Source organism: Leuresthes tenuis, unplaced genomic scaffold (assembly GCF_036924035.1).
Source record: "Leuresthes tenuis unplaced genomic scaffold, fLeuTen1.0.hap1 SCAF_17, whole genome shotgun sequence".
Lineage (NCBI taxonomy): Eukaryota > Metazoa > Chordata > Actinopteri > Atheriniformes > Atherinopsidae > Leuresthes > Leuresthes tenuis.
Genome location: NW_027325371.1, coordinates 15155129 through 15169725, shown reverse-complemented (window position 1 = coordinate 15169725; position 14597 = coordinate 15155129). Strand labels below are relative to the sequence as shown.

General features: G+C 37.9%; 1 protein-coding gene across 4 annotated transcripts in view; it reads left to right on the top strand.

Moving 5' to 3' along the window:
* The first annotated feature begins 311 nt into the window (after positions 1-311).
* The window catches only part of cacna1ia (calcium voltage-gated channel subunit alpha1 Ia), a 76875-nt gene continuing 62589 nt past the window's right edge, over positions 312-14597 (top strand). For all 4 annotated transcript variants that reach the window (XM_072368984.1, XM_072368983.1, XM_072368982.1 and 1 more), the window contains exons 1-3: positions 312-421; positions 7221-7354; positions 13570-13667. In XM_072368984.1, the coding sequence (XP_072225085.1) occupies positions 332-421; positions 7221-7354; positions 13570-13667 (322 nt within the window). In that variant the 5' untranslated portion in view covers positions 312-331. The remainder of the gene's footprint in view (positions 422-7220; positions 7355-13569; positions 13668-14597) is intronic.

Sequence of the window (14597 nt, the reverse complement as noted above, 5' to 3'; positions counted from 1 at the left end):
TTCAGACACTGAAATTTGTGAAATACATTTACTGTACTAACAATGTATATTTTGTTGCAAAAGTTGGTAATCTAAAAAAAAAAAATAGATTCAATAATCTGTGTATTTTACTTATCATGCAAACGTTATGCAGCAATGTTTCTCTAACAAAATCCTGTGAGAGTTTTGTACAGTCAGATTCATATTTGTTTCTTTGAGAATAACCACAAGCCCGTGAGAGAGTGGCTTATATAACTTAGGGGCTACCTACTGTGTGAATAGCTGTGCATTTCTCCTCAACTGCATTGCTCCTTAACCCCAATTCTGTACATGGTTCGAGAGGATTAGCATCATGGTGATCCTGCTCAACTGTGTGACGCTGGGCATGTACCAGCCCTGTGAGAACATAGACTGCACCTCGGACCGCTGCCAAATACTGCAGGTAAGGCAGACTTTTGTGTGTGTGTGTGTGTGTGTGAACAACATGTCGTCACACTGGGAGAAAAAAAAAACAGAACAAAACAAGCAATTATAAAGAAACTCACTCCTTTTCTTGTCAACGGTCTTCAAGCTGTGATGCAAACACACTTCAGATAGAATTTTCCCCTCCTGGAATGTTTATATTTTCTCCTACAGGCTGAGGAGGGAATTGGGAATGAGTTTGTATTAATAAAGTCTTGCAGTGCTGACTTGGGATTTTGTCACCTGAGGAGAGGAGAAACAATGGTTGAAATTGCAGTTGTGGATGCTCACAAACACCACAGGTGACAAAGTTTCACCAGCAGGTGTAACTCTACTTGGATTTATTGCTTAAGAATTACAAAAAGAAAAAAAATGTGTAGCGCTTTTATTGTCACTTTATGGCATCTGTTCCAAGGTGATAACAACTGCAGTTGGCTGTCTCTTTCATGCTGGCAAAACTGTGCATCTTATTTTCAACTGAGACATAATTTATCATTTGTTTGATCACCCTGGTAAAAAGAAAAGGAAAAAAAGCTTACGAGCAATTTGGCATTAATTCTGATCAAGCAAATGATTAAATTAGAGTTCAAAATTAGAATTGTATATTTTAAATGGCTGATCATCCTTTTTTTTTTCTGTAGGCCATAAAAGGCTGATGTGGGAGACATTTTACTGACTGGGTGATTTACCAGCTGGATAACAAATCAGTGTTTACTGCTGAGATTTGCATTCAAGTCTCAATCTCAGATGTTTAGGAAAAGAAGTAAAACAATAAAGGAAACAGTATAGCAAAAGTTACTAATCAAACACCCTCAGTTCAATCAAGTCAATCAAATGCAGGAAATATTAAGGTTTGATTTAAAAACTGAAAGCAGTCCAATGTTTACTTCAAACTCTAGAGTTCAAGTTCAAACCCTACTTCAAACTCTTCAAACCTACTTCAGATGACCATGAGCTGCTTGAAGGCTCATAATGTTCCAGCTGTATTTTGGCTTTATGAACCAACAGTAGTATTTTAAAACTCTTTGATGGACAGGAAGCAAGCGTAGAGATCAGCACTGGAGCGATATAATCCAGTTTTCTTGTCTCAAAGGGGATTCGAGCAGCAGCATCAGCTGCAGCTGTCTGATCAGTTTTTCTCGGCAGACCATCAAATACACTGTGACAATAATCGAGTATACTAAAGATAAATGGATGGATTGGCTTTTCAAAATCACTTTAAAACATTACTCCTTGAAATATTCTATGGATGATTGTAGGCTGACTTCATAACTAGATGTGGCTTTTGAAATTCAGGTCTATAATCTATGATAGCACCCAATCTTTGTGAGGGTGCAATCTGCTTTGTAGCCATCTGTTAGGGCAGCAGCATCAGAGCCAGTGACTCAAAGAAATTGTACAAACTGATCAAGACTCTATGGTGGGGACTGTTATGGAGCCCATGGATTGTTAAAAGTAGAATGCTGCACAAGTTGGTGAACATAAAGAACGACACTGACATCCTTTCATAATATTGTGTTGAAACAATGGAGTGTGATCGCTTTAAGGCTTCTTTAGCGCTACTGCAAAAAAGAAAGCTACAGGAGGTCCTTCCTGCCAGCAGCAGTAACTGTTTATAATGAAAACTTGCAACGGTTGCGTGACAAGAAAAAAATAATTACTGCAACAATAGAATTTTCCCTTTTGGATAAATAGAATACATTTTCATTTCATTTCCACACCCAGATTTCATGCCCGGTTTGTGATTTGAACAATTTTGTGGTTGTAGTGCCATAGCCTACAACCCATTACGGTGGATTGTAATATCAAAGAAAGCCCCACGGGCCAAACTGTGGAAGGGCTTATTTATCCCATCATATTTTTTCTTTATAGTTTACAGATTTTGAAGCATGCACAACAACAGTACATAACACTTGCCTGCTCCCCAATCTCTTTTCCTGCTTTACCCACCAACTCTTCCAGTGTCATCTTTACTCCTCCCTGTACTCCCATTCCTCCACCGACAAATTCTCTCTCTCTCTCCTTTCCTCACTCTTTTGTCTCTTTAACAAGCATACTTTCTCCCCAAGTAATGTGAGGGGTCCTGTTCTGCTGGTTGCTAATGGTAACAGCAGGGATTTTGCTGACAGAGCTTAGATGGTTAACGTGGCTCTCAAAATCTTTTCTGGGCCCCCTGTGAAATCCTGCATCCTCGCTTTATCTCCTGGAGGCAACAGACAAAGTAACAACCACAAATGATATTTACATCAGCACAGAATAACCTTGTAGAGGTGAGGGTTTTGGCCAGTTCCTAGAAATAGAGCTGGGCCATGGACCAATCTAGATAATTATTGGCAAAACAGTCGCCTCAATAATGATGCGAGACCTCACTGTATAAACAGTGGAGGCACATATCCAGTTGATCCCAGTGATCAAAAACTTTCCAACATTGCAATATACAATTTTGGTACAAGAAGCTTTAGTCCAAAGTGGTATTAGTAATTATGTTTGAGCATGCGTTGGTTTGCGTACATGTCAACACTCATGTGAAAACTAAAAGGCACTGTCATAAATCTCAAATTAGGTATCATCTGACAATGATTTAACTAATTATTTTTCTTTAAAATATCTGCATTTAAGCAAGAATCTGCCTGGATATCCATTGTTTCAATAACTGTGTCAAAACAAGTAACATCAGTTCAAATGGAAGAAGTCACTTGTTTGTTTTTCAGTCATGACTGAATCTTTTCTGTGATGAAATAAGATGCATCAATTTTGTAATGTATAATGTAGAATCTGGTCCCATAAGTAAAGATACATAAACTTCTCTACCGGTGTGTTAGAACCACTATATGTGACAGTACATGTTCAGATTTTCTCTGGTTTTAATTTTTAATTATTTTTTTCAGGCATGAATATCAAACCACACTTAAGTGTGGAGAGAATCCAGTCAGTTCTTCATTCAAAAACTACTGGTAAAACATAGCTGAAACCACAAAATAACTAATTGATAAAGTTGAAACACCCAAGTTTTAAATTGAAGGATAGTGAGCAAATTGGATGAACAATTCACCAAAAAACTTTGCATGTATGCTTGAGTTTTGATGCACCTCTTAAACATTTTTTTTCTTGCATCATTGATATTTGTTAAAGAATTATAGATGTGTAGTGCAGCTTACATGTGACATGCTTGGGAAGCACATTTGACCACCATTTATTTTTTATTTTTTTGGACCAGAATTACTATTACAGAGTATATAAGATATCACCATGGCCAGACACCTGAAATATAGAGGTAACTCATTCTCAAAAACATGACATTTACCAAACAGCTAAACTTGCTGACCGTTTTCTTCCTATTAGTTCAGCTGAATTTGAATTAATGGAATATGAGTAAGTTGGTGAAAGGAGCGAAAACGTGTCGGTATGGACAAGAAGATAACAGACTTAAACCATCAAGCCGCAGCTGAAGATGAAGATTGTATTAAGTTATAGTCTTCTCTGGAAAATCTGATTCAGTTCTTGTTTTTATTTGTATAGAAGTTCAATTGTATGGGAAAATGTTAATTTTAATCTTCAAATCACCACTGGTTTGACAAAAAACACTGTCAGAGAAGAACACTTGCATCTTATAGTTCTTCTCCTGCCCTATTTGCCTTTGTGTATTAAGTGGAGATAGTCCTCAGGGTGTCTTTGGATCATTTTAACCAAAGACACACAAAGACACATCTTACTTTACTTGTATCTTATAAAATGTGTGTAGACATAACATGATTTCACTTTTAAATTGTTCACCATCGCAATCTTGATTGACCCACTTACCATGTCCTTCCCTCTTGCCAAATATATGTGGCTCAATGACAGCATATAAAGTAGCTCCCACCAGCTCGTATATCAAATCATGAAAAGGCCCATCACAAGACACCCTGAACCTCTTTACAAATTAGGTTGATGATGAAACTTGATAGGCTGGCTGAAGAGGAGGCTGGCAGCAGTGACAAATAAGTATGATGAATTTATCCCCTTTCCACACACAGTGGAGAACGACAACGAGGGTTTGACTGATGCAGCCAATGTTAGATTACTTGCACGTGAAATGTTCGGCCTGCATTATTTATCAAAACATCATTTAAACAGCGTGTGAGGCTGGTTTTCTCATCTTTCCCATTGAACTCCACTGGGTCTGTACGCTGGCTGTGAATGAGGTGATGAGTTTTCTCTGTGCGAGCGACAGTGAAACACTCAGATGCATTACAAACCACTGCCAGGCTCGTATCCTATGTAGACACAAAGCCAAACTTGAGAAAAAGCACTTATATATATATTCACAGTCATACAAATAGTCATCAGCTCACCTCTGTCTCGACTTTTGGAGAATTTGATCTTGTAGCAATGATGATCTAAATTTCAGTGAAGTTTATTAAGTGGTTTCAATGATTACTCCTGCATTCAAATGCTTTTTGCATTTAATTTGTTCTATATTTAGGGATAGACCACAAAATGATAATATCATTCATATATAACTTCAGGTTTAAACAAATGATCTCATTCACATAACATTGTTGCGCTGTGTGTGTTTTTCTCTGCAGGGATGGCTCAGAAACTAAAAAGCCAAACAATGACCTGTGTATTTTTATCAAGCTGCCATGGCTTCATTTGAATGTTTAGGCCTTGAGAGTCTCTGTGTCAATGTGTTATATGGCGCAGGAACATAGACTATGTAACAACGCAGCAAACACTGTCATTCAGCCTGCGGCAAAGCACTGGGAACGTTTTTTTCCACACATACAAAAGACGCTTTAGTGACTACTACAAACTTAATAATGAACACAAGACAATACAGAAATATGTTGTCATCTGTTTGAATTGACCTCTTACTAGTTTTCCTTCTTTCATCTTTGTGATCCATTAAATTTGACTCGGATCTCCCCTTTTCTTTCCCTGTCCACTTATTCATTCTCCTTTGATTCAAGCATTCGATTCAGCCCATTTGATTCAGCCAGATTTATCGAGCAATGTGTACAGTGTGTATGGTTTGTTTTGATAAATCTCAAACATCTTACGCATGTACACAAACCTGGATGCCACTCCCATTTTTAACCATAATTGGGTGCAGGCACTACTTTGATTTGCTGTATCAAGACATTGTTTGAACATCATCTAAATAGACATAACAATTAAAGCAACAGTGAAGGAAAATCTCAAATTTGACCAAATGTGAAACTGAGACACTGAGCAAAGACGGGGCGAAAATTTAATTTGTTATAGTTGCTGCTTTCTGTTCTGGAGTTACAAATGGAATAAAAACTGCGGTATTATAAACAAGGAACAGAAGCAATCGGCACTGTAAATTCAGAGGAAAGGGCCAAAATCAATTAAAGAAATTATCAGATTACATTAGAAAAAGTCACAAATGCTTACTGGTTCAATAAAAATGAGGGAGACATCGATGAACAGATGAATTGTGATACGTCGGATGTGTTTTCAAACGACTTTTGGAAGTCTATTGGAGCTGAGCCGATAGTATGTCAATAAATCATAACAAGGATTAAATAATGATTTTTTTTAAAGCCTCATTAGCAAAGTTAGCACTCACAATTAAGTAAGAGTAGATAATAAAATGTTTAACAATTGGAAAGAACATTAGAAATAAATCACTATCGTAGTGCTCAGACTGTGAATGTGTTGCTTTAAATTTTGTTGCCTCTTTTTCCATTTTCATTTCCTTTACGAGCAAAATTGCTCTAAAAAAAACCTGTATGCACATGATCTTAAGAATTCACAAGGTGTGTTCATTCTCAACATGCAATCATTTTTTCTTTTTTTTTTAATAAATACCACTTTGTGTGGGCAAAACAGTGTATGCATTACATTGGTACAAAGAACTAACTTCACTCAAAAATCGCATCTCTATTAAGCCACATAGATCACATTCACAGATAAACTGGCTTCATCAATATCTAACAGAGCTTTTATAAGCCCTACAAGTGAGCACAAACACATCAGAGTACATCAGTCTTGAAAATCACACATCGGTTAGTTAGAGTATTATAAGCCGATAATGTGTGACGATTCCAAGGGCAGTTGGTTGGAAAATAACTAACCTGACAGCTCCTATGAGCTTTGGGGTGAGTTTGCTGAAGTGTGAACTTGCTCCACTTACAGTGTTAAAATTGCCTTTGAAAGGCGTAAAATGGAAGGTAGTGGATTGTTTTGTAGAAGTTTAAATTGATACGGGGTCGAACCAAAAAAAAAAAAAATACTTCAAGGTTGAGAAGTGGGCACATGAGCTTCCAAGCACATGTACATCATGTTGTAGTCTTTCATATTTCATGGTACTGATAAGCAAATTGTTGGTTTTATTGTGATATTTAATGACCAATTTTGTCAAGTTCATACATTTTGTGAACAGTTTGTGCCAAGTAATTTCTTTAAGACACCAGTTACCTACCATTAGAGCTAAACAATTTATTAGAAATGTATTATTGCAAGATCAGCTTGCACAATATCGATATCGCAAAGACATTTTGATTTTCTTTAGGACAAGAACAGGTGTACTAATGAGGGCTGCATTTCACTGAGGGCAAGTTCTACTTTGTGCAGGTTTTACAACTAACTAGCAAGCACAGGTGTAAAATGGAATATGGAATGACAACACTCCTAAGATCACGATATAGAATATATTCATCTATATATATCGAATTTATATTGTCATCAATATTCAAATGAGTAAAATTGACATCAAAAGCATACTTCTTTTACTTGCTTTCCTTCACCTATCTGCCTCTCCATTCTCATAGGCCTTTGATGCATTCATCTACATATTCTTTGCATTGGAGATGGTGATAAAGATGGTGGCTCTTGGGATCTTCGGCCGTCGCTGTTACCTGGGTGACACCTGGAACAGACTGGACTTCTTCATTGTCATGGCCGGGTAAGCAACTGTTCCATGTTGGTGTCAGCATTTTTTATATTCCTGGCTCTTAAAATCAGGATGTGCAAGTGAGTCAATAAAACTCAGCCCCTTCCTGGATCCTGTCATTGTTAATGTCACTGGGGTTCATCCCAGCTGACACTGGCAGTGAAGCGGGTTAGAAAGTAATGACATTATCTTATTATAGGACATTACTGCATAAGTTCACTTGTGCTCTGAATATTTGATGTACAGCTTTGTATGTGCAGTTAAGTCCTATCTAATATTAATTGATATTTAATATTCAATCTAATATTGATGGGGAAAATTTGGGTCAATTTTGCCACATTGCACATCATCAGCCAGTTCAGCAGATGCAGCAAAACATCATGTTGAAGTTCGAGTGACAAAGCCTTCTTGCAGCAATAGAAGTTATTAATTTGTTTTCTATGCTGTCAGAGCAGAAAATGCTTTTATCTTTGAAACTTTCTTTAAAATGGTTTTTGAGAGCCCCAGCAAGTGATGTTGTCCACTATTGTGGGGTCCAAACTGGAACACAAACTGGTGTTTATGTGTTGCTCTGAAAAAGACTGACACGAGCTTTAAGCTTTAATCTTTAAATTGTTAAATCTAAAGGGCCCGCTGGCTTCAATTTACTCTTAAAGGGAAATATATCACCTCTCAAATTACTATAAAAGAGCTGAAGATGAAAAGAGGCTGGCTTCAACGAAAAGAAAATAATCTTTGACTTGCCACAAAATCTGCTGTGGACCACATCACTAGCAAGTCTTTGCTATGGGCCCCTCAGCAAAAATCATAGAATAGAAAAGTGATACAAGTAATCTTCCTCTTCCTTTTTTGAGCTTTGTCAACCAGGTAAACTTTTACCTTTGGTCATTTTTCTATAACAGTATTTTTAACCAACATTGTGGTAACTTCAGATATAACATGTATTGGCTGGGCTTTACTGCATATCCAGACTGAGAGTGAAATTGTTCTAAGTTTCTGAGGGACACCCAGTTGTTACGTAAGTGGATCTTGCAGTGCTCATCACTGTTACCATGGGAAACTGATGCATGGGCACACACACACGCACACAAAAACCAAATGCATCTGCTCAAACACCTGCTACGACCGAAGTGAAATGAGACGCTCAGACATGGGTGATAAAGCAAGTCTATGTGATGTGTGTATTGCTCATGTTGTGGGTCTATTTATGCCATCACAGTAAGAGGATTTGTCTCCCCTTTTTGCGAAAAGAAAGCCATTGGAACACAAAATTGCCATTGCAATTTAGTATGAATACTCCCGATTACGATTAGGTTTTGGTGGGTTAAGGTTAGAGTGAGGATTAATGTTTCACAAGTAGAAGTAAAGGTTATTTCCTCTGGGGTGTGTGCATGAGAGTGAAGGGAAGATGGATAGGAAGAGTGGCTTGTATAATAGCAGAAAAACAACAACAGAGCTGCCGACTTACCAGAGAAGGTGCAGGGACATTCATCTTCATTTGAGCTGAATCAGTTTATCCCCACTGGATGTGTAGAGTTTCTCTGTGTGAGTGCGTTTGTGTGTTTATAGCAGAGCATTGCCCTCAACAGATTACAGTCTTTAAGCCTATGTCTTTAGAGTCCATTTGATATGTGCATGTCTGTGTTTGTATATGCAACTGTGTGAACACCTCTGTCTTTGTTTTCCTTTAAGTAGAATGCATTAGATTAGTGCCTAGGCTAGTTTCAGAGGCTTTTCCAGGCCAAATCACAGCTGACGTGCTATTTCTCTATTACCCATGGGCATCACCTCATCACGTCAGTCTTTTTACCTCGCTTTCGTTCTGATATGTTATCCCCACTCCAGACCCAAAAAAATCTGTAATCGAACATGTTGCAGAAGTCTGTTCTATTATTTTCCTCTGTGTTATTTCTGTTTGCCTAATCCACTGAGCAGAGCCTTTTTTCCTTCCTTGTCTGTAGTGAAAACAGAAACAGAAAAAATGTGTTGAGTCTTACACTGAGATTCTTGATCCAATAATGAAACGTGATCATTTTTGACTGAGAGGTACAGTCTTGCCTTCCATATCTATTCTAATTTGTGCTCAGGACAGGTGAAAACAAATGCAGCAAGTCAAAGAAATTATTGTTTTATTGACTGAACCTGGGGGACTTTCTGCATCTGTTCAGAAATATGAGCAAGGAAATTCCATATGTTCTGATAGCAGCTTAAGTACCTGCCCTTTTGCCTTAGCCAAACTGTGTTACTGAATAATCTTTTTAGCTGAACAAATCACTATTCAGCAAGTGTTGAAGACAAGAATAAGATTTCTTGATTCATGGCGGTATTGTGCGGCAGACTTGTATAATTGCATTGATGCAGTGGTAGACCATAGGAATATTGCAGCCTACACAAAATATAAGGCAACTGCATCATAGATGATTGGGGATTTTTCTTGTTGGAACAGTATAGTATCTGTATAGTAAGTTGTACAGAAACTGTACAACTTACTATACAGATTATGTAAAATTCTAAAGAAGTAGAGGTTTGTTATTTCAGTCTCTTGTACTGGATTCAATATGCTGTTGGACAGTATGGAGGAGGAAGGCAAAATATGGAAAGGGATTTTAAAGAATTCTTTTGAAAGTGGAAATCTAGGAGCATTTCAAGTTTTATGGTGCTTCCCTGAATGCACAAACTAGATAAAATGTATTTGGAATGCAAAATCTGCCTTGCAAAAACAAAATCTACGTGAAACAACTAGTTTTGCAACTTTAGGTATTTTGTGAACAAGGTTTGTCGAGTAGCAATAACATGTGATTCAAGGACTTCTGTGACAACTGAGGTCGGCCAGTTAGATACTGATGCATCTTTTTACATTCAACGACAGTTAACAAACGTTTTAATGATGTTGATACAGGATTCTAGCTGCTTGAAAGTCCTACATCTTCTTTTTATGTGTTTTGAGTTTCAACCATCCATCCATTTTCTATTCCCTCTTCTTCCAATTCAGGGTGATGGGGAGCTGGAGCCTATCCCAGCTGCCATTGGCTGAGAGACAGGGCATACCCTGGTAGCAGCTGGACTCTTCTGCTATGTAGCCATACTGTTTGAATAAATGCAGTGTGTCGTTTGACATTCTTGCACAGATATTTCCCTCAAAAACTTGTCATCTGGGTGAGAGCATATGCTGCTCTAGAATCTGGACATACATGCTCTGATTGATGGTATCTTTTCAAGATGACTGTTATAGTGTCTATAGATTTGAATTGAGTGCTAATAGCAAGCTGGATGGTACCGCTCCTTTTTTGTCCATTGGATATGGCGTCCATGATTCATCTGTTTTACCACATAGCAGTTTTCAACTTTACCTCCGTTTATTTGAATTAGCTTTGTCCCAGTGAAAATAGCTGCGTTTTTGGTTCATGTTCACATTTGGCTTCAATATAATCAAAGTCTCAGTGTTTTACATTGAGGGACATTGTCCTTCAGTTTTTAATCTATATGGCGCATATTCACAACAAATGTCATCTCAGGGCATTTCAAACATACGGTGCAATTCAAGCCAATTGTAATACAATCATAATCAAATCAAATTGAAATTAGTCTGATTCAAACAGAGCCAATAAAAAAAAAAAGCTGGCTAGCTATAAGTGCCTAGTGTGTGAGAAAAGTGTGTAGAGAAAAGGTTTTTTTGTTTATATGAACAAACTGAGATCTGTGTGATAAAAATGACTTAAACCAACCTAATGCAGGTCCTTTAATCCTAAGAACATGTTGAAGTCTCTGTTGTAGAATGTTGTGCTCATTGTATCAAATGCAGCTGTGAGATCCAACAGGACAAGCACAGACACAAGTCCGCTATCAGAGGCTAAGAGGAGATCATTGGTGATCGGTGCCATTTCTGTGCAGTGGTGCACTGTGAATCCCAACTGAAACTGTCTAAAACTGTTCTGAAACTGCTTCACAATTTATGGGTGCAGATTTTATGCAGATTCCCGGACTACTGCCCATCTGTACCCTGGAGATAACCTTCCTCTTTAAGGTGCTGTTTTTTTACCCATCATGTCACTAACTTGTTGACAATAAACCTTAACAATTAACCATGCAGAAACACAAATTTCTTGACACAGAACTTGAAGTTTAATGAAGCGCAGCCCATTTTAACTTTGCCAGCTTTTTCGCATTAAAAGTCAAAGCGTAAGTTATAAAAAAAAAAAAACCTACTAAAGAACACCACATGCATATTTCTGAGATATCAGAAGCTTTGACAGAATGACGTTTTCCTTGTGTTTGATTCCTTGTGATTGAGAATAGTTTTTGAAGGCATATTACTAATTTGACAGTTAAGTCTCAACAGATTTTACATTGAAGACCAAATTATTTTCCATTTCCCTGACATTAAAGGTGTCTCTGAATTCTTATAATTTGCTCTTTGCTATACCCTGAACTCTGTTTCCCTGTAAACGTTCACGCATTAACTCACACACGCGTACATACACACTTGTCATGTAAAAGCATGAAGGAATGAGATTAAGGTGTCATGAGCAAAAAATGGAAAAAAAAAACAATCATCAAAAGAACGCTTGCGGCAGTCTACTAATTACCCTCCCAAACACACTGGCGTGATCGATGTACACGGGAAGAAACACCAGACACACACATATTTATACACACACATATATTTACAAAGACACACGTGCAAAAACCCACACGTTTGGGCACATTGATGATCTCGTTATACATGTATTTGTCTATGATTTGTATAAATTTTATGCATATGTAAATAACCTGATCAATCAAGATGAAAAATCAACTGATGTTTAATTGGCTCAAAGCTTCCTTTTGACATTTTAGCTCTCAGTTTGGTCTCCCAGCAACCCTCTTCAAATCATTAGAACTGGCTCAGATACCATTGTTTTTAAGGCAGGTGGTAATAAGACCAATATGCCCAGTCTGGCTCCAAAACCGTTTTGCTTTTCTATATACTCTGACATTTTCATCAAGCTGCTGTATAGCATTTCTGCTCTTTCAACTGAGGTAGGAGAAAGAAAATTGGTCTATGGCATTCCTCTACATCCTTGCAAAAATGGATTCTTTCCGCCATGGGACACATGAGCTTTAAGGACAAAAGAAATAGGAGTGTTCTTGCAAGTAAAGAAGCTTTTCACCTCAAAGTTTGATCCTGGTTTTATATATTTCTCGACTATATGAGTACATTGCAAGTACTTCAAGCAACTGCGTGTGGGCTGTAGAGCAGTTCAGGCTCTTGTTACAGCAACTAATCCTACTTAAGTGTGAGCTGGGGTGCAACTCTATTGATGACTGTGGTACTTATGAAGGGCAAATGGAAAGAACTTCCATCCGGGATCAATAAAGCATCACATTATTATAAATGACATGGTTCATAAGTCTATCTTTGTGACAGACCATAAGCTTGGCTTGTTTTCGTCGAGGCCAGCAGATGAGCTTTTGGTGTTATTAGCTTGTGTCAGTGATACAGCTATTTGTATCATTCTGTCTCGACGTTGTCGTAGCCCTGGGCACATTATGTTTTTGTACACACTTACACAAACACACTTAACTTAACACTATTACACTGTGCACACCATTTACGCACATACAGCTGCACAACATGGCATTTATTCTGTCATTTATTACACATACACTGCAAAACGTCTTTCACTCTCTTGCGTCTTTCTGTTGATGACTATAGTCATATACTGTAGTAGTGTGTGGCACATTGAAACGGACACACTGCTTTCACAGACACATGCATACATGGTGAACGATGACTGCTCTCCTGTGAAAGTGGTTTGGGTTTGGGGGCACAAACAGCTTAGCCATGCTGTGGAAATGACTTGCTAACAGATGCCAGGCTCTGACTGAGACACAACATGCTGCAGGCAACACTTAGAATAGAATGAATCCCTGTTTTCTGCCTTTTCTCTTCCTTACATCTCTTTATGTTATTCATCCCTTTGATGCTTTGTCACTTCAACCTGTTTTATCTTGAGTCTTGAACGAGCTTGTGCAGCATGTCTCTGATACAGCTAAAACACTCAGGGCCCTGAAAGGGCACGGTCCAAAAATTTGGATTGATTTTGAATCCTATACAGGGATTTATGTCAGAGCTGGAGTCTTGATAAATCATTGCTGACATATTTTTGACAAGTTGCAGAACAAGGGTGTTCCAATAAAAGTTGAATGATATCGTCTTTAACGTCTTTTTTTTTTCTCCTTCTCAGAATGGTAGAGTACTCACTGGACCTGCAGAACATCAACCTGTCAGCCATTCGGACAGTGCGGGTCCTTCGGCCACTAAAAGCCATCAACAGAGTGCCGAGTGAGAGCAATTTAAGTTTTTTGTGCATGGTTGTGAGTGGTAAATCACTTTCAGAGTAAGTCTTTCATGTTTTTTCATGTCTTTCACGTATTTCATGTTGACTTGTGCTTCTAGTCTGTCTTTGAGGTCTGTTTGTCTGTCAGTTCTTATAAACTGAAAATACATTTGCATGCAGATTCATGCGGATGCATTTCATTTATATTACATTTCTATCTTTTACGTGCATCCCCATGCCACCTGCCACCAGCAGGCATCATTAAACTTTCATCTTATGCTTAATCACACAGTCAGCTCAAGCCTAAAGTCACGGCTTTATCAGATTTCTAAACCACACATTAATGCTGCTTCACTGATCAGTGTATGACCAAAACCCTGTTCCTCTCATCTACGTCTCAGTTTCAGGGCAAACTTGGGTTCAGTTGTTATTTAATGCAAAATGAAACAGCTAAATGCTGCACGTTCAGTCATGGGTCTCTCTGACAACGTACATTCTATCAATGGCATAACAACACTTTACTAAAACACTTGGATTCTGGCTATACTTAGGTGAGATTCTTACTAAACATGCTTTACAATGTTACACGGGCATCACCGATTCCATTTTTACCATTTACATGCAGTTTCCTCTAAGGTCACATGTCCTTTTAATGTAAATATAATCCGTATTTCCCTGCATGCACATACACCACGTGGGCTGTTTTTGAAAGGACATTCTCAACATTCTTAAAGCTTTCAGAATATTGTGATTTTACAGTTTTTTAACATGTACAACACATTCAAATAATGAAGTATGTTCCGAATTTACAAACCATACACAGGCATATAGCAGTTTTTCAGCTTAGAAAGTGTAGTAGTTTTAGAATTTTAGAGCCTTTAGAGCCATCTTAAACGTGTTAGTTTTGCTCAGTGAAACAATACAGCCACACATTC